At 35.2% G+C, this 20,603-nt stretch overlaps 3 protein-coding genes across 5 annotated transcripts; 1 reads left to right on the top strand and 2 right to left on the bottom strand.

The window, feature by feature from the left end:
* Window positions 1–4,492: 4,492 nt before the first annotated feature.
* LOC142523928 (BRCT domain-containing protein At4g02110-like) lies at window positions 4,493–10,226 on the bottom strand. Its single transcript, XM_075627664.1, is given in 11 exon segments — window positions 4,493–5,283; window positions 5,374–5,590; window positions 5,674–6,911; window positions 6,913–8,020; window positions 8,103–8,147; window positions 8,276–8,345; window positions 8,575–8,659; window positions 8,825–8,926; window positions 9,499–9,603; window positions 9,737–9,826; window positions 9,933–10,226. Coding segments are annotated over 11 exon segments (3,726 nt in total). The 5' UTR covers window positions 10,035–10,226; the 3' UTR covers window positions 4,493–4,719.
* Window positions 10,227–11,391: 1,165 nt separating this feature from the next.
* LOC142523922 (uncharacterized) lies at window positions 11,392–14,144 on the top strand. The gene is made up of 3 exons (XM_075627657.1): window positions 11,392–11,812; window positions 12,192–12,411; window positions 13,738–14,144. Exons 1-3 carry the CDS (start codon window positions 11,607–11,609, stop codon window positions 13,951–13,953), a joined length of 642 nt encoding a protein of 213 aa, XP_075483772.1. The 5' UTR covers window positions 11,392–11,606; the 3' UTR covers window positions 13,954–14,144.
* A 1,261-nt stretch (window positions 14,145–15,405) lies between these two features.
* LOC142523905 (phospholipase A1 PLIP2, chloroplastic-like) lies at window positions 15,406–18,588 on the bottom strand. 3 transcript variants are annotated; one of them, XM_075627644.1, is made up of 6 exons: window positions 18,483–18,583; window positions 17,854–18,366; window positions 16,940–17,404; window positions 16,764–16,823; window positions 16,259–16,675; window positions 15,406–16,167 (listed from the first exon to the last, which is right to left on the bottom strand). In XM_075627644.1, the coding sequence occupies exons 2-6, from the start codon at window positions 18,250–18,252 to the stop codon at window positions 15,619–15,621; spliced, it is 1,890 nt and encodes a 629-aa protein (XP_075483759.1). In that variant the 5' UTR covers window positions 18,253–18,366; window positions 18,483–18,583; the 3' UTR covers window positions 15,406–15,618. The 3 variants fall into 3 exon arrangements, with proteins under 3 accessions (XP_075483759.1, XP_075483766.1, XP_075483754.1); XM_075627651.1 differs by having other exon boundaries at window positions 18,489–18,583; XM_075627639.1 differs by having other exon boundaries at window positions 17,854–18,588.
* Between the last annotated feature and the right edge of the window lie 2,015 nt (window positions 18,589–20,603).

The following is a 20,603-nucleotide window of genomic DNA, read 5'->3' as shown; positions in this document are numbered from 1 at the left end:
TTCTAAATACTATTTTTTTACTCACAATACCTCAATATTAGATGAATAACATCACATGTGGTTGGATTGTGTTTAATTGAACCTTTTTTTTTTGAAAATAAATAACATTACTTTTCTTATTGACGTCAAATATTCAAATATCATGTATTTTTAGTAATGTTTTTAGATAATATAATATTGTTTACACAAAAAATCAAGGAACAAAAAACGTTGATTTAGGATAAAAACAAGAATATGTATCTCGTGAGACGGTTTCACGAATCTTTATCTGTGAGACGAGTCAATTCTACCGATATTAACAATAAAAATAATATTTTTAGTATAAAAAGTAATATTTTTTTATGGATGACCAAAATAAGAGATCCGTATCACGCAATATGATCCGTAAGACCGTCTCACATGAATTTTTGTCAAAAAAACAAATAAGGCAGTAATTTTATCCTTGGAAAGATTGATTCGCCATTTCTTTTTCCTTTTTTTTTTAGCTATTGATTCCCCATTTCCCAACAACGATGTTCCTTTTCGGGTAATATATATTAATAAACTATTCAAAGATGCCATCTTACCTTGTCTCCCGATATATTAATTATGGATAGTTTATATTTATCTCTATTTTTTTTGTTATTTATATTTAATTTACGAATAAATTTGATATACATTTTATAGATAAACTGAAATATAAATAATATAAAATAAAATATAAATATCAACATCTCAATTATGGTGTAAAAGAAATGGGAAGTTTCACAATTTCTCTCCACTTTGGAAAAAATCCCTCTTTCTTTTTTTTTTTTTTAATAAAAAACTTATAAATTCCTTGATATATGCATTTTCATTTTATTTTATACTCTTATAAATCTTTTCAGATAATATATCATATGGTTTTAAAATTTTTATATAAATAAATTATGGAGGTGAAAACATGTGAAGTTGTCAATACAAAAGCTTTTATGATATAATGTCAAATATCGAGGGCTCAAATTTGACAAGTTGATTTGCAAAAGAAGATAGAAAAGTGTTAATTAAGAGTCACGTGCTACCAAAGCATAAAAATAAAAAGAATTTTTATTTTCAGGGATTGAATGTGACCGAATAATTGCCAAAAAAATTATGAAGAAAAAAAGGAGAATAATCTAAATATTATTTAAAAAAATTAAAGAAATGATAATATTTTATTCGTTTAATAATTTATTCATTAATTGATATTGGGAAGGACAGATAATGGAGAAATAACTGAGAGACCTTCACTTCTCCACCCATTTTAAATTTATTATTATAAATTAAGCATCAAGAAAAGCCAATTACAAGGTTCAATGTTTATTCTGACACAAATCAGTTCATTAAATTTAAATTAAATCGATGGATTCCATGAAATATTTGTTTATTTTATATTATTTTAGGAATAAAAGAGTTCCTAGCTCATTTTCTAACGAAGGGTCGTATTGGAAATGGAGATTTTCTTTTTAAAAAAATTTAGAGGGAATTGGTGTGAAGTGATTTTAAACCTGAATGTGCACCAATTGAATACTTGAATGTTAAAAGTAAAGGAGGCAAAATTAATTTAGCATTTACTAATTACATTGCATCTATAGTTTGGTCCTTTAAATCTAGCTACTTCGAGTATGCATAGATTGTGATTGTATCTAAATTTACGTAGACGACGAAATAAGTATCTCTCCGATTGGAGTCGAGTGAAACTTATAAGGTTATCCCAAAAAAAAAAATGCATCTTAATCTTATAAATGGTTTTTCTAAAAGAGATGTAGATTTCACCCTTTTTTTTTTTAAATTCAATCGAATCGTTCTGTCTGCGTGGAGAAGACAAAGGAGATGAGGTATTTGCATGCAGTTGGTGAATTTTTTTGTCTGAAAAGAAAATTAGTAATAAATCAGTAGGGCAGTGGAGGGACATACTGTTGCCCATTTTCTTGCAATTCTCAGATTTAAAACAGGATGAATTAATTATCCTTTCAAATCCTCGCTGTACAAACAACGTTCACATTGACTAAGGAATATGTTTTTTGTGAGACGATTTCACGAATCTTTATCTGTTAGACTATATCAAATTTATCAATATTCACAATAAAAGTAATAATTTTCATCAACGACCCAAATAAGAGATCCGTATCACAAAATACGACCCGTGAGACCGTCTCGCACAAGTTTTTGTCTTGACTAAAAAAAAAAATAATATACACTTTTGAAATCTAATCAAAGTTTGATATATATTTGAAGATTATCTTTGACAATGAGAGATTAGATTCAGTTCGGTTCATAGTGAATCGATCGAAATACTTGAATTCGTCGTTTAATTACAAGCCGACGATTCTATGTATATATATTTTTTGATGATTGATAAAATGAGTTGCTAGGGTTTGAAAATTAATATGTATATTTTAGAGAAATATTTGATTTGATAGATTATAGATAGATTCCTTAATGGGGAAATTTGAATGTCTTCAAAAATATAAAAATGTTTTTTTTTAATAAATAAGCGCAAATAAATAAGTGGAAGCAGAGGCTGGCGTTGGGGATTGAGTAATAAGCTGCAATTGTCAAACTCAGTACAGATATTCTCTTAGCCTACGGCCTTGTGTAGATTCGTTGAAAGGAGAGACCAAGTTGCGAAGCTTTGAGAAATATTAAGCAATCCTTTTTATTTAAAAATAATAATTTACAATTTAAATATTTTTTCTCTATTAAAAAATATCATTTTAAAGAAAATTTGATGTTTTTTTTAAAAACGAAATTAAAAGTAGTTAGTAGGTCTGTAAAACTTTTTAATATAATGTATATGTTTGTTTACACAAAAATTTGCAAAAAAAAAAAAAAAAAAAAAGACCATGCTAATTATAAATAAAATAAATACTAAGATATGTTAATTTGTATAACACCTTTTGTAACGTTGATTCCCCATTTCCCAACAATTGTGTTGTGTTTCAGCATTACAACAGTTCTTGAAAGAATCCCATCTTACCTTGTCTCCCAATAGAAATCTCATGAAATTCATTGGGTTTAAAAATACAAATAAATATGTGATCTAACTTGTAGTCTAATGGTCTCACCCTCTTATCGGATTAGTCGGTTTCCCGGGTTTGATCCCTCCTCATCGCGTGTGTTGTTAAAAAAAAATCTATCAAGTGACTTATAATTAATAGCATATTATGTATAAATATTGTGTTTAATATTTTTAAATTAGGAGGAAATAAATTTTGTTTTTCGTCATAATTAATAGTTAAAATTTTGAAAAACAATTAACTATACTGAAAAGTCTATTCATTTAAATAGTCTTGTGCACGGATTACTAGTTAATGAATAATAGAAAGATGGATAGTGGAGAAATAATGAGAGAAATGTCATCCATTTCATATACAGTCAATAATTTTTAAAACATTTAAATTTTATAATCAAGCAACAAGTTAGTCAAAAAAATTTGAAAAAAAAATTGAGCAACTAGGAAAGCCAATTCGAAGGTTCAATGTTTCTTCCGACACACATCCAATTGTATTATTTAAATTGATGGATTCCGTAAAATATTTAATTCTGTATATTCTTGTTGTGATTAAAATATTACTTTCTTGCTCATTTTCTAAAAATGGGAATAAAGCTCCAGGGATAATAATACTCGCCTCCACGTACCCACGATCTTATTTGAAATAGGGATTTTATTTTATTTTATTTTCTTAAAAGAAAAGTTATATTAAATAATATCAATTGACGAACAAAGGTAAGTTTGATAGAAGGGCAAAAATTTGTGTGAGACGGTCTCACGGGTCGTATTTTGTGAGACAGATCTCTTATTTGGGTAATCAATGAAAAAATATTACTTTTTATACTAAGAGTATTATTTTTTATTGTGAATATCGGTAGGGTTGACCCGTCTCAGAGATAAAGATTCGTGAGATCGTCTCACAAGAGACCTACTCCTGATAGAAGTTTAGCAATCCTTTTTATCCAACAAATAAATTATAATTTTGTTAATGAATTAAGGTAGGTTTAAGAATTCATTTTAATGTGTTTTTTTTAATTTCTATATACAATTATTAAACATTTAATTGCTTAAAATCACTTATTAATTACCTCTTACAGACACTACCCGAGAAAGATGAAATTCCGCTTTTGGGCCGATATGTAGGAAGAAAATAAGAGCAATGTAAACGGGCCCAATATTTTGGTACTCTTTTTGAGTTTTTGTTTTGTGTGTGAAAGCTGGGCGGACAGGACAAATAAGATGAGTATGCGCAATCGAGCAAGATCCACAAAACTTTCCTAAGCATAAGGAATGAACGACATAAACTAAAATAACCAAAATTTATATGACTTTAATATATCTGAATAATGGGTTGAATTTACCTAAATCCCTTTTCTTTGTCGCACAGATACTTAAGCCGGGTCAGTTTTATTGGTGGATCGATTCGATTAGTCGTCACCTGAGTATTCGATAGGCCCAATATTTTGAAACATAGACTGAAAATTTCCCCGCTATGAGATAACATTCACTTACTTTACTATACACCTCTCTTAATGGGCTCAACGAAATCTCGACCAATTTAAACATGGAAATTACTTTTATCGGCACAAGGTGGTGACAGACAGGTTAAATATTATCGGCTCATGTTTGTTTCACTCGCGCTTTAAGGAAATATTTATCAAAAAATTTACATGCATATATCAATAACATATTGTAGAACTCGACATTAGCATCAAGGATCAAATGGATCACTTCTTCATTTTCGAACTACGTTTTTTAGGGCCTTGGCTGATACTTTCCGTGCTCACCCTTTTCTGGCAACATGATGGGCAAAACCAGTCTTCTTCCGGGACTTCCACGAGTGGAGGATCAAGGCAGTCCATATGGGCACCAACACCGCAGCCGAAAGTACCACTCTCGTCACCACAAATCAACATTTCCTCTCCTCTATCCCCTGATCCACATACTTGGCATGCTACATCAATGCCATGATCTTCTGGTGTTCTTGGATCCTCAACAACCTCTTCTACATGTTTTACAAGATTTTCGAGTGATTTCTTGGCCCAAGCATGTGTATTGTATTGTACATGCCGTTCAAGGGAAAAACCGGGCTTACACACGTATTCTACCAAATAATCAGCTGAGACACAAGGTACCTCGTGTCTTAGAAACTCTTGAACCCACATATCGACACAGGGCATGCCTGGACTGACAACAGCAAAATCGATCCTCGACTGGAGAAAACGTGAGTAAGGAGGTGAAGTGGCCAATATGGTGCCATCTCCAGCCTTCAAAACTCGTTTTAAAGTATCCTGATATGAAAACAATAAAGATAAAGATACTTCGTTAAAAAAATGTCAAATGTAATGAGCATAAACAAAGGAGAGAAATTAGAAACATACCAATGGAGGGGCGATGCATTCCCCATATATGACAATACGCATTCCATAAAATGCACCATGACCAGTTTTCTCCCTCAGAAGACGCCATTTCCGAGGAGCTTCTAAGTTGATTGCACCATCTTCACTTAGGCCTTTTTTATGCCATTCAAACGACTCTTCTGACAACAATCTACCAGCCAAATTGCTCGCTGTTAAATAATCTGTCTTCAGAACCCAGCTGCAAAATTAATTTTTTAAGCAAACAAATTCGATGATAGAGCAGTACTAAGAGAATTTGAGATTAAATTAACTTGGGAACACCTTCCAGATGCCGCAGCAGCAAAAAACTTTTCTGTTCTTCTTATTGGATCTGGAACAATGTAATGTGTTGCCTGATATGACCAATGGTGAGAATCTCTACAAACTCTTCCTTTCAATCGCCTTATAACCTGCTGAAACTCCTTCCTCTGTAACTTATGCCCACTCAAAATAAACCATGCAGGTTCAGTTTTTACCTCAACGTTCTGTCTACCTTTCACCAAATTGCAATTGGTTCTGTCAACTTTCAAGCTATTTTTCAGATGGTTTTTTAGTGTTTCAGGCATGGCTATCTCAGCTACTCTGGTATCATTCTTGTTTGGACTTTGATCCCTGTCTGTGACAGGTTCGTTTTCCTTTTCCGCATCAGCTGATCTTTTTAACTTCTTGGTCGGCCTTGTCTTGGTTTTCCCAGCCAATGGAACTGCAGGTTTGTTGTCTACAACTGTTTTCGTTTCAACCTGTTTAGTATTGGAGCCATTCTTTATAGCTTCTTTTCTAGTGTCTTCCAACTTGGTTTTCTTGTTTTTACCCAGAGCACGTTTTTTACCCCCACTTGACTTTTCTTCCAGAACATCACCAGTGGCTATCAATTGAGCTGAGGCAATATTCTTACTATGAGTGCCTTTTTCAGCTCCAGCAAAGTCAGCAACTTCCCCAGATTTTGCCACCTTTGCCTTTGACAGTATGATTTCAGAATGAGCTTGCTTTTCAGCCTTACAACTACCTGGCCTTTTGCTTGGGAAAATATTTCCTGAATTTGGTGATTCAACTTCAGAAGCCTTTTCTTTGTTGCTTGTTGAATCAATCTCAAGTTCGCGTTTGCCCTCCGGGTCTTTAATTTCTTCATTCAGAGGCCCATCTTCATCTGTAGCTTCTTCTCCAGATTTATTAAAATTGTTCACTGGTGCCGGCGGACTGGGGTCTTTATTAGTTGGAGGAATCATGCCAAACTTCTCAGATGTAGTAGCCATGTTCGTGTCTACAGGAGCAGCAGCAGCTTCAACTGAATGGATAATGTCCTCATTCTGTAGTGAGATTTTCTTAAGGTTCATGGAACCTTTGTGTTTTAGAGTAGCCCCTTTATGGAAACTTGGTCTAGAACCCAATGTTTTCTTTCCTGGCATTTTATTTCTAAGTGGTTTTACCTGAGGGTCTGTATGTTCATTTAAAAAGTCCAAACCACCCGAACTATTTGACTTTTCTGCCCCATAATTGGCTCTAGGATGATGAGGGTTCAACACTTAGTACATGACTTTGATGCATCTCATCTTCACCATGGAAAGACTTGGTTCGGCTCAAAGATAGTTCCTTTATTTCTGTGTTGGTGGACAAGCTCCTCTTTTTTCCTTTCTTACGATAATGTTGAGTTGCAACCTTGCCACATTCTATTTTATCCTCTGATATAGGAGTTTTAGAAATGTTCAAAGCTTTTTTAGGGGACAATGAAGCCTTTTCTCTCAGATAGCGTGCATCAGTTGTGGGAGAAACTGGACCTACCAACCCTTTTCCCATTGAACCCTTGACTGAAGTTCCAGAAGCCAATACTTCAGTTACATTCTCCACCGTTTCTCTTTCCATCAATCTTTTCGAAATGCAGCTTACCCTTGGTGACTTGGAAGGACTAAGCACATCAGATGTTTTCGTCTTCTCAGATGATGTAACAGTTTGCTCGTTCACAAGGTGTGACACGGTTCCCTTTATAGGTGTTTTTAGCCAACTAAAATCAGTTCCATCTTGGTGTCTCTCCAAGGCCATGTTAAAACCACCACCAATGCAAAGTTTATCAACATTTGAGACAGATGTATTTCCGCCAGTAGTTTCCATGCTTTCTGATCTTAGTGGGAGGCTGGACTTTCCTGAAGTGATCTTACAATGATTCTTGCCACTAGATTTGGACACATCAGCATCAGGAGACTTCTTGGCACCATCAGAAGCTGAAGCTAAGACATTTTCAACCTCATGAGACACCATTTCTTCCTCACTTCTGTTTGATGGCATTTCAGAGTGCGTCTTTCCAGGACTTTTGGCAGTACAAGAGCTTAAGAGATCAAGTTGCCTACGACGATTTTCATTCAAAACTAATACAGAATCTAAGTAGATCTCCTTTCCAGGAGTTGACTGGACCTTACCAGCATTGCTAGCATTTGCCCGATATCTAGGTTCAGTTAAATATAAATCATTTCCGAGAATTTCCTGTTTCGCTGGAGATTGATGGAAAATTTTATTTTGAAACAGTGTCTGTTGAGGACTGGCAGCACTTATCCTTCCTGCATCTACTATGGAAGTCATGTCTTCCGTCTCTTCTTCGGAATCCTTAGCTTCAGCCTCCATTTCAAGCTCAAATCCACTGTAGCATGGTTAATATGAACCAGATTAGATAAAACAAAAGATTTTCCCAAGCCTTCATACTGTAAAAGAGCTTAACTCACCTCTTACAGTAATCCACTTCTGGAAGAATTTTCCAAGCTTTCAAACTGTAAATGAGTTTACACAGCATAAAAATAAAAGATGGTTTGGATATAGTGAAGAAATGTTTTTACGGCATGTGCTAACTATATCAATCAATCATGGTGAGAAGAGCTAATTTAAGAATTTCGCATACCAGTCTTCCAACCACCGATGATTGACGAGCTTTATCTTCTTTATTTTCTTTGCCAGCTCATACTTCTCTCCTGTTCAAGTATCGCGTCGAACAATTTTATGATAAGCATCATTTTCGTTTGTAGGCAGACTTGGAAAATCTCATGAACGAAAAAAAATTCATTCTCTACATTAAACCAAGCCAAAGGACATGGAAGATGATAATGAGAAAAATATTTAACAAGACTACACAAGGCTGTCAACATGTGTTGCATACCATATATTCTGCATATTGGATGAACAGGAGAGAAAATAACCTACCCTCAAATTTGTAACATATCAAATGAGTGACCTTGTTTGCCACCAATGGCTTTGAAAAATTTGCACCCATTAAGCTAACCATGGTCTGTTCAAAGAAAAGAAATTATGGCGGGATAACGTGAAATGTTATGATGCATTCAGCTACTTCCATCCTACAGGAAACTATGTTCTTAAAGTTGCACAGATTGAGAATAAAACTTGTTATGTTTAGTTTCAATAAATACAGCATAGACAGAGTAGTAGACAGAACCATTATATCATCTCGGTCTTGTCGTTGATATCCAGTCAAGCAAACAATCAAAAGTTGAGCACCCGAAATCCCATTAAAATCTTTAACGGGCCTATATATGACCTGCAAGAAACCTTGAATTATACAAAAACACGACAAGGAAAGCAACAAAATTTGAAAAATAAAACCAAGCACGGGGAGTAGATCAGATGTTTAGCCATATTTTTGCATCAAAATGGTACCTCTAGTGATTTGTCATTAAGAGCAAGAGCTAAAATTCACAGGCAACGCTCCAAAAGAAAGGAAAAAGAAAGATATAGTTGAGGTAAACTTGAGGACCAGACCTTGGGAATTTGATGCACTAGTGACCCAAATATCAATTCATTGAAACAAGGCCTTGATGGAATAGAAAGCTACATAACATTTCGTAGAACCCAAGGCGACTCACCAGATGGCGTTTCAAGGCGAGACAAACAATTAAAATCTTAAAGCGTGTAGATGTTGACATGTGCATAAGAAATTGACACATTTTCAATGGAAAATGAAATTTTATTCAAACACACAGAAACAACCTCACATACTTGAAACCCTGCAAGGCCATACTAAAAAGAGCTAGAAATACTTGTTTAACTTGCCATCGTAAATGACTTTCCATTAGGAACAAAAAGAAGTCATTGGAGCATGGAAAAGCTTACGGAAGCAGGATCAACAGGCACTCCCACATCAAGACTGTGCTCAACCCATAAGCCAGTCACCAGTGTCTTTCCATCCCTTCGTGCAGTAACACACACGGGATCATCCTGACATCAACAATTGCGAACTTAAAGGCTTGAAGCCAAACAAACAACTGAGCATACGTACAGACACAGCACAACAATCAATTCAACGTTGAATAAGAGCATTTCTGTTTGAATCGTTACATTATATACTCACATAAACAAGCTTATCAACAATCACGTGAGTGCAATCCGGACCATAAGTTACAGCATCCATTCCCCCGCCTTCAAAAAGCCTTGACAGAATCTAAACAAATCAAGAATAGAAGTAAGAACATGGTATTTCAATTTCAGCAGCCGAATTGATGACAAAACACCATCAACGACAACTAGAAATTCCACCCAATACATACCTTTTCTTTTCCATCAAAGTTGAATCCGAAAAGAACAAAACGAGCTCCCGCAAAGGGTTTTGCAGGTTCCTCATACGCTAAAATCTGCCTACTTTCCGGCATTCTGGCAAACGTATCCGGTGTAGCAGAAGCACTGCAGGTCCAAATCACTATAAGAACCGAAATTAGCGAAAAATTGCTGCGAAAGAAACTGCTTTGGGTGCAAGTGGATTCAGAAACTACTACGGAAATCGAATAGCTTCTCGGGGAAGAAGGTGGGGGTGTATGAAGATGGGAATTAGTTGGGAAGGAAAGGTTAAAATTGGGAATTCACATATTGAAGGAGGGATTTGTTTCAATTTTATTGAAGTGGCGGGAGCAGAACATATTTGTCGTGCTTCATCATTCTTTAGACACGTGTCATTTTCTGCTTCAATTATATTTGATCTGGGTCCTGGTTATTTCTCTGACATGGGCCTTCGTTGACAATATTTGGGCTCGTATTTGGGCCATTATAGATCTCAACAAATGTTTGAAAATGGATCTAATTACCGGTTAGCATATCAGTGATCCGAATAATCCGGTCCGAATCTTTTAAAGGAGTATTTGCAAACGATTAAATCTATACAGTATTTCGGTTATAAAAAATCCGTTTTTATCTTCTTCTTTTTTTCGGGAAATCATTTTGTATTATTTTAATGGACTTCGACTCGATTTTTTTTTTAAATCACTGATTATAAAAATTCGGAGTTTAGATGCTTTCACATTTTTTTAATGGATCTATATTGTTGGCATGATGTATATTTTGTGGCAAAAACTTGTGTGAGACGGTCTCATGGGTCGTATTTTGTGAGACAGATCTCTTATTTGGGTCATCCATGAAAAAATATTATTTTTTATGCTAATAGTTTTATTTTTTATTGTGAATATCGGTAGAATTGACACGTCTCATAGATAAATATTCGTGAGACTGTCTCACAAGAAACCTACTCATGTTTTGTTTAACATAAAATGTATAAGCTTTAAAAGGTTGTGTCACTTGTGTGATCAAATTTAAATGTTATCTCAAATGTTGTAATAACTAGTGACAACACTCAGCGGAATAAAATAACACACAAATAACTAATTTAAATCAAAATAACTCATGATTAATTATGCACAAATATAAATATTTGTACGATGTCTAAAGATAAAATAATCACTAGAGTAAATTTTGATAATAAACATTTATTGATGACAATATTATCAAAATATGTTGTTGAAAATATATGATATAACTTTTTGAGTTCTGATACAAAAATAATTATGCATTATGCGCATATCAATAGAAGCTTTGAACTAGGGCATATATCAATTCTCGTTTTCGAAAAATATAAAAGAAAGATAATAAATTATCATTGCTATTTTATCATACAAAAAACATAATAAAAATTGATCCAGTGGAGGTCAATATTCGGGTCGGGTTCAATGGGTAAGAATTCCGGGTGGTCACGCGATCCATATTAGAATTCATGCGGCTATCTAGTCGATGGATATGTTCCTACCGCAGTAGCGGAATCTGTGGTGGTTGGCTGTTGCGGCGATGAATTATAAGAGAATCTAGCAGAAACCTCCAAATTTGACGCAGTTCTGTCCTTAATTCTGAAAATTTTAGCCAGGAATTGGTGAATTTCAATCTGACTTTCGTGAAAAAATATGGCTTGGCTGACAAGATTTACAACCGCGGTGGCATTTTTGGCGGTGGGGGTGATTTTCTCGCCGGAATCCTTTGGATCGATATACGGCGGACAGAATTTGCCCATAATCGTCACTGTAGTCAAATTGGCTTACCTTCTCTGCTTCTCCACGGCCTGGGGTGCCGCTTTATGGGTTACTTTCATAGGCGGCATCATCATGTTCAAGTATTGTCTCTCTTTTTCGTATTTATGCTTAACTTGATCGATAATAAAAGAAAGCGAGGGATGCCATTTTTAAACCTCGAGATGTTTGTAAAATTGCAACCACTCCATTCATTTTCCCATTGCGGGGTTTTAGTCTTTCATGGTAATTGGGATGATGTTGACAGGAGATGTTGAATCTGGGAAGCACTTGGTGATGATAGTTTTATGAACTCGTTGCGTTATCTTCCTACCTCGCCATTAAAAAGATTCAAATTTTGTTTTTTTATTAATTAAATTGGTCCAAGAAGTATTTCTCCGAGAATGAAGGGATCTTGTTTATATAATACAAAACTCGGGGAGTTATCATTGGATGTCAATAATAGATGCGTGTTTTCTGTAGGAATTTCCCTAGGCATCAGTTTGGTAATTTGCAGAGCAAAATGTTCCCGGCCTACTTTTCAATGGTGGGGGTATGTTGTGCTGTTGCACTCGGGGCTTTCGGGTACTTGCACCCGTGGAAGTCCTCAGGAGCTGCTGAGAAGTACCAACTGGGATTTTTACTTGCTGCCTTTGGTTTCAATCTCAGCAACCTTGTAGTCTTTACACCCATGACCATTGAGGTACAAACACCACTGTCACTGTGTTACTGTTTTTAATCATCAGTCATCACTATCGAATATGACATCGCAAGTTTATAGACTTACTGAAATATGTCAGACTAATGATTCTGCAGTTATGATAAAGTTCGGATTGTGGATACTGATGCTTTTTAAAGCTTTGATTCTTTCATCTAATAGAGACAGAGTTAAGTTGACGGATGTCCTCTTACAATGACATTTAAAATACTAGGAGCTAATATATATTTTTATTATCAAAGAAGACTCAACTTTGAAACTACCCGTAGTCCCGTATCAAGGGAATCCATCTAAAAAATGATAAAAAAAGGAAGATGAATCAGGTATATGACTTACCCATCGTCGTGTACGGGTATACATCGTTTCAGTGTGGGCAGTTTTGGTTTTTTTTTTAAACCTCCAAGTTTGATTAATCGTTGCTGCACCAAAGTCGAACCCCAAATTACACCAAATCAAATTTGAACCAATTGAAAATTGCGGTTTGGTTTTAGCTCAAATCGAATTTTAAACTGAAAATCTTTACTTATTGTAAAATTTATTCATTTTATGTAGAAAAAGAACCCTCGTTTAGAGAAATTTACAATATTTCTTGAGAAAGTTAGATAATAACAAACAAATACTGTAGAAAAAATTAAAATACTTAAAAGCTTTGAATTGGTATTGGTTTGGGTTCAGTTTTAACCGCAAAAATTATTTCTGGTTCACTTTTCTGTTTAATCTGCAAATTACAACCGTGAAACCACTAACTATACCGAACTTTTCTGTTTCGGTTTAAAATCAAACAGAATTTTTTGTTTTCATTTGTGTAGTTTAGGATCGGTTTTTTGGTTTCTTTTGTACACCCCTATCTAGGCCCCAGCTCAAGCTAGAAATACCCGAGTCGCCCTCCGATAACTGATAAGCATGGCCCCCCCACCTCCTTTTATGCTGTTTTCCCATCCAAAGTGTATGTACCGGGCCCTTCTTTTTTATCGTTTGATAGAGAGCTTAGTGTGTTATTAGGTCTGTGTTGATTGAGCTCGTGCTGCCTGGTTCCATACTCCGTAACACGTCCAGTGTGTTATCTCTTGATCTTGAGGAACTGTCCCATGTGGTTGTGGAGCGGAGGGGAGGGATGAGACATAATTCAACTTGTCCCCGTATCTCTCTCCAATACAGTTGCCCTATGATGTTCTTTTGTTGTAGAAACTTTATTAATCAATTTGATTCCATTAGAGTTGTGGATAAATTTCAGAAGATTGTACACTTGGAATTCTCTCTTAGTATTCTAGTCATTTAATGCATGGCCTTGTTTTCTCAATGTTGGAGCAGATGATGAAAGAAAGGCACAAAGTGGAGAGAGAAGCAAATATCGGGGAAGAAGTTGGTTGGACAAAGAACCAAGAAGTTGCAAAGAAGAACCCAAAGCTTGCTTCCATGAACAAGAAATTTGGAATGATTCATGGATTGTCTTCTCTTGCAAATATTATGTCATTCGGCAGTCTTGCCATCCATTCTTGGTACTTAGCTGGAAAAATCAGTTTATAGTTTGTTATACAGTAATCGTGTGTTAAAATCAAACGTTGTACCTGTTCCTCCCGACTTCTTTCAAGCGATGTCATGTAATACTGGATTCAATATCGAGTAATAAATTTTTAATCATCAGCACTGATAAGTGATATCTCTGGTCTTATTCGATTTCAAATTACCAAGCAATCCTGTCTGTTCTTTTATTTTCAGCTCTCGAAGTCCATATGGAACATGACCATGTATGTGTTGAGATTTGTTTCTTGCTTCAAATTTCTGTTGGAACTAAAGTTGACAGTGTAACGTCTCAGATCCGACGATTGTCCACAATATATCAAGACGAGTCTTTCCAGCGTGTTTATGTATTTAATCACATGCACCTTAGAAAATTTTGTATGGGGTCAACCATCTCAAAATTGTTTCAAGTCAAGCACGTATAATTTTGGAGTGGAGATCATTTTTCAAGAAAAGTCCATGTCCATCTCCAAATTTTATCATCGGACTAGGTAGTCCAGGGGAAATCTGTAATATGTTCTTAAGGTAACCGTTACTGGCGACGCGATATTTTGCTGAATGGTATTTAGTCAAATTGGCAGGTTCCACACCATTCAAGTCGCAAGAGGATGCAGTAAGCTTTGGATGACAGTTTTAGCCACTTGCAGATGGACCAAGGTGTGTCTGCTTTGTTGGATGGATATGTATCAAGTGTTGAGCCATTTAGACTTGGGACCCTTATTTTGGCACCAATACTCCCTTGATCAAATCCACAAGTTTTTTCTACTCGTATAGTTTGGCTACTATTTTGGCGTATATGAATAACAGGGCCTTAGCTATATGGCCCCAACCCCATACATTGCATTCGGTACAGGAGAGGAGAAATTATGTATAATTGGAAAAGAAGATTAAAGAATACATTTTGAAAGCCTTTACTTCCCAAATGAGAGTTACTCGACAGTGAAATGACTAGAATTGCCGCACCCCCCGCCATGGAAAAAGTATATATTCGCGTATATATTTTACATGTAATCATCTACATGTATACACATACACACACACACATCATGGTATATACTAATGTTAGTACTTTGTATCAAAGAAAATTTTTAAATCAGGATGTATATTTCTCAGAAATCGCCTAGATAAAAGGCAACACAAACACGGTTTCGTTCTCTGACTCAAAATCTAATACAGATAAATCTGTGGTTCATATATTATGGATGTTGGGGGAGGATATTTTGTACTTATTGAAAGATCATCTATGCCGCAACAATGTCTGTTTTTTATTTCCCAAAAATGCGCTTTCAACTCTCCCGAGTGTGACAATAACTAGTAGCGGACGTTTGGAAGATTAAGCTCATATTTCAAACGCAATTTCCAAGAAAATGATGCAAGTTTTTTCCCCCGTTTTTTTGGAACGATATTGAGATGTAAGTTAATACTAAAACTGTGACAAATTTATATCAGATAAATAAATGGAGATGTAAATCAATACTAAATTATATGACTATGAAGTGGTGTCCAAGTACCCAGTCCACAAATCAATGGAACACAAATTGCTTGCTTGTATGGCCAATAGAATAAAGAATCATCTACTCGCCTAACTGCCAGGCGTTTGCGATCTGGTCATTACAAAAGAATCACTTTCCAGTACGAAACACTACTAAACTTTGATCCATTTTATAGGTCTCAAATCAACAATCTAGAAGGAAACAAGAGAACCACAAGCCAATGCATGTGTTTCGACCTAACCAACGAACCCAACCGTTTCAATGTCTCTGTACTAGTCTCTGTAACCACAGATAACTTGCATCGAACTTCGCCCATCAGGTCCACTGTCGTAACCGGCCTACTCACAATGATACCAGCATCAACTCCTGGTGAATAGAGTGGCCACCAAACTTTGCGGCGGTGTTCCCTCTTAGCTTTTCTTATACAGTTAAGATCCTTACGGATCACGTGCCGAACGGCTGTCAAGTAAATGCCCACATCATGGTCTCTTTGAATGGTTCCTTGTGAACCATATGCTGAACGGTCGCTTAATATGTCCAGAGGGTGAGGGGTGTTTAAGAAAACGGCCTGCGCAGCTCGGAATCGCTTCTCTGATTTGGAAAAATCTGATGCTAGACTGGATAAAACATACAGGCCACTTCCCGAAGGAAGGAGGTCGTGGTTTGGAGATAATTTATCTTCTGGTTGAAGAATTAGAAACTCGCCAATGGGAGCATATAACAGCTTCTGTTGATGAAAAGTTCCGCACATAAGATTTTAAGATGTGTATAATTAATTGACCAAAGATTGGTAACAGTTTCAGAAAGTGAATGTTTACCTGTTTATCAAGACATGGAAGATTTCGGAAGTTCCCATTTATGGCCTTGAGAAATCGGGTGACATGGTCGGGGTAATTGCAAGAAAAGGCACGAGGGACAATATCTCGGTGCATTATGACCGACCGAACGTGATTTTGAGGCAATTTAAGGGTGCGCAATAGGCGATCCCCTCCACACATAATAGATGGCGCGCCAAAAGTTATAACAGGAAGTAAAGATGAACGGGGCGCTGCTCCTCTTATCAGTAACATGAGGTTTATAAGCAATGATAAACTTCCACCGAGAGAATGCCCCATGAAACGAAGAGTGGCACGATCTCCATGAGATTTAAGGTGAGCCTGGATTTCAGGCAACATCTGATCATACATACCCTTTGCAGCCTCGTATATGCCCCTGTGCACAAGCACATCTAGTCCCTGAAGAAGATGCATTTGATGCAATTCATGAAACTTTCACGACACAGCACTTTTATAATGTCTGAGAAATGGTACACCGATATATTACCTCAAAGTGAATGGGCTCAAAAAGGAGATTAGCCTGCCATGATGCCATCGATTCAGATCCCTGAGAGTATTGAAGCATCCCAAAGGTTTAGAAATAGAACCACCCAACTCATCAAATGACCAAATTCAGAAACAATCACAATGATGTATACAATCACTTGGCCTTCTTTTCAATACCTGTATTACAAAGAGTCGAGTGGCACTCCGATCATCATCACAGACAAACCACTCACATGGTGACACGCGAGTTGAGTTCAAATCATCTGCTACAGCTTGTTTTACTTCCTCTTTAGCAGCAACAACTGCAGTCACCGAATCTGTGGTTCCAATTAATGATGCCACCTCCTTATTTATCATATCAACGCTGACTGTACTTCCATCGATCTTTCGTGACAAATTCTCACTTCCCGTGGATTTTGAATGAGAATGCAAATAAGAAGCCTTGGAAGCAGCAATTTGATACGCGGAAGATGCACTTGGCCGGTCTGGTTCCCTTCCTTCCTGCTTTATTTCATTTCTTTCTTCCTCTTGAGCTTCAGCTACAACTGATAACTTCTCTTTCTTGGATTTTGCAGCTTGTTCTTTCTTCTCCATGGAAGAAGTCAAGAACCGCAATCCATGATTCTTTAGAAGACTCTCAGGCTGCAACATCATTCAAACCAATGTTAAAGAACAATAAAACTGCAGGCAAACTCCATTCCAAGCACCAAATCACATTCATATGAATATTAATCAAAGCAATGCTACAAATACAAAAATATTAAACTAAAAAGCAAACAAATAGTCAAGAAATTAAACAGCGCCAAAATTGAAAGAAGCTATTGTGAAAACAAACAATGGAGCTAAGCAAACAGAAGCCATGGTGGAAGGAACTCTAATCCATTATTCAGATACAAAGATCCCAATTTCTTGAAAAGAACAAATTTTTTTCAAGAAAATCCACAATCTAACAGAAGCTAGCAGAACCCCAAGAAAGCTTTAACAAGAAAACAAAAACAACACGAATCTTGCAGATCATCTATCTTCTTTCATACCCTTTTTTCTCTTTCACAAAAACTGATAAAATATCTAAACTTTAAGTGAAATCATACCTTAATCTGAGGGATTGAATAAGCCAAAGTCCCCAAATAAGACATACGAGCATACAATCTAGCTTCTGCCAAAGGCACCTTTCGAAGCAGTTTCGAAAACGATTCTCTATTAAACTCGAACTTTTCATCATCATCATCAATCCCGCATGCATCGCATTCTTCGTTCTCTTCATCACAGATTTTATCGTCACCTACTTCCAATCTCACTCCATCACTTTCGACAGACTGAATATCGAAGACCCAATTCTCTCCGAGCGCGTCTTCTTCATTCTCCTCGATTTCTTCTTCCTTCTCCTCCACCAAAACCGCGTCGTCCACCGCGATTGCTGGCTCGCACCGGTTTCGACCTCCCGGCCACAAAGATCTCAGCGGGTTCCCGAAATTGAACCCCCACCGCATATTTCCACGAGGCGCAGCCGAAACCGACGGATTCTCCGCCGTCGCCGCACTCAGACGGAAGCCCCCATTAACCGTGGTAGCAATCGGCGCCGCCGCCAGTGCTTGAATCCCTGCCTTCAAACACAATGCATCCATTTCAAACAGAAAGATTGTAAATTTCTTATCAAACTTGAAATACTTTTCTATGCGATTCTCTACGTATATACGTGTGTGTCTATATAAGTATATACAATTACGCAAACAACGATCTTTGATATCGCTGATTCTTCAAGAAGTCTTGTGCCGTAGGAAGAGAGAAAAACGCAAGCAATTCAGCAGGAAGCAATCTTTCTTTTTTTCTTTCTGAATTTATTTATACATATGACTCTGCAACACGCGCTTTTGTTCCCCCCACTGTCATTTACAATTTCAAATAGTTTTGTTGGTGTTTGTCTAATATTTTTTTTATTTATTTAATTTATATTTAAATGATGTTTAAAATAAAATTATAAAAAATAAAAAAATTATGAGAGACAACATTATAATTTGGATATATTAATTAAAAAAATATCAAAAAAAAAATTGAAGTTTTATCATTTTATTAATATATATAATTATTAAAACAGACGTTTACACAAAAAATTAGTTAATTTAAAGGTCTCAAACTTAACAATATATTATAGATAGTTATATACACGGTATGACCGATTGTTTAAATTTATTTACTCGTTTTTTCAATTTAAAAAATTAGAAACTATATTAAAATGTAAAATTATAGAGACTATTTCCGTATAAAATTTTATGATACTATATAGAAATTATGTTAATAGATTTTTGCTTCGATATTTGAAATTTAAATAAAATAATGGTAACAGAGAAAAAAATATTAGTTAGCACAAGTGTTTAATAATATAGTTAAAATTTCTAATGAAAAGCAAATATATATTATATTAAATTTTATAAAAGCACAGTGAAATGGATGAAAATTATATGCAAATATCTCTCCATTTTGTGGAAATTTCGGTTTTCCAAGCACACAAGGGAAATGTCCATGGAAATTCTGCTTAATTTATTTAATATATTTTTGTTTTTTAGTTTTACATTAGAATGTTATAATTTTTTCATCTTATTGTTTTTTATAATTTTAATCTTTATATATGCTTTGTGTATATATTATCCAAAATGCAGAAATTCTAATTTATAACGTGAATGTCACGTCTAGAAAGGCAAGATGACGTGTCGGTAAAATCTTCACAGTTTTCCTAAGACATCGGCTGGATTTGTCGGCCCACGAAACACTGACAAAACACATTCCACGGGCTGACTTTTTACATGCACGTGGCCAATTCGATCAAAATATGACAATTTTTTGTTTTAATATATTATATCACTACTTCAAATATATATCCAGTAAATAACATATAAACAGTTAATTAAATTCCTGATTTAATAAATATTAATTATTCCGTAAGAAAGTTAGAGCTCATGATTATATAAATGGGTCTTTGGAAAAGAAGAATGTTAATTATAAGAGTAGGTCTTTTGTAAGACGGTTTCACGGATATTTATCTGTGAGACGGGTCAATTCTACCGATATTCACAATAAAAAATAATATTCTTAGCATAAAAAGTAATAATTTTTTATGGATGACCCAAATAAGATATCCGTCTCACAGAATACGATCCGTGAGACCGTGTCACACAAGTTTTTGTCTAGTTATAAATCCAAATAAGGTACTATTCCAAAAAAGTCGACTAATGTGTGATATAATTTTTTGTTTTTATAAGGTATTCTTTATTATTTGTTTTAATATTTGATGTCAGATATTTGTAACAAGTATATTATTAAAAACAAAAAAAAAATAACTCTATTTTTGATATTTTAAGGAATACTCGTATATATAAAAAAAATCTTGCAATTTTTTCGTCTAGTAGATCGAACAGATCGAATTTTTCGACAAATCCGAGCAAAAGAAAACACAATTGAAAATATGTTATTTCCTTTAGTAACTGAATTAACTGACATTTCAAAAAGAAAAAAATATTTACTTAAAATCAAAATACATTCCACATAAATAGAAACCAATCAATCATTTATTGTCTCAAATATTAACATATAAACGAGACAACAATCAAATGAAATAAGCTTAATCCGACACCAACATTCCAAGCCAATTCAATGACATAGGCCCACATAAAAATCTGATTAAAGATAAATAATTGGTTTTTCATATTAAAATAAAATTTCTGAATTAACCTAACGAAGCCAAAATGTCAAATCATATACTAATGCCTGACATTGCCGATACATAATAGTCTGGCGATAGGTAGATTGTGCTACCTGTGTCGCCTGCGATGTATGTATGTGATGG

Source organism: Primulina tabacum, chromosome 2, assembly GCF_025594145.1.
Source record: "Primulina tabacum isolate GXHZ01 chromosome 2, ASM2559414v2, whole genome shotgun sequence".
NCBI lineage: Eukaryota > Viridiplantae > Streptophyta > Magnoliopsida > Lamiales > Gesneriaceae > Primulina > Primulina tabacum.
This window is presented reverse-complemented; position numbering and strand designations above follow the sequence as displayed.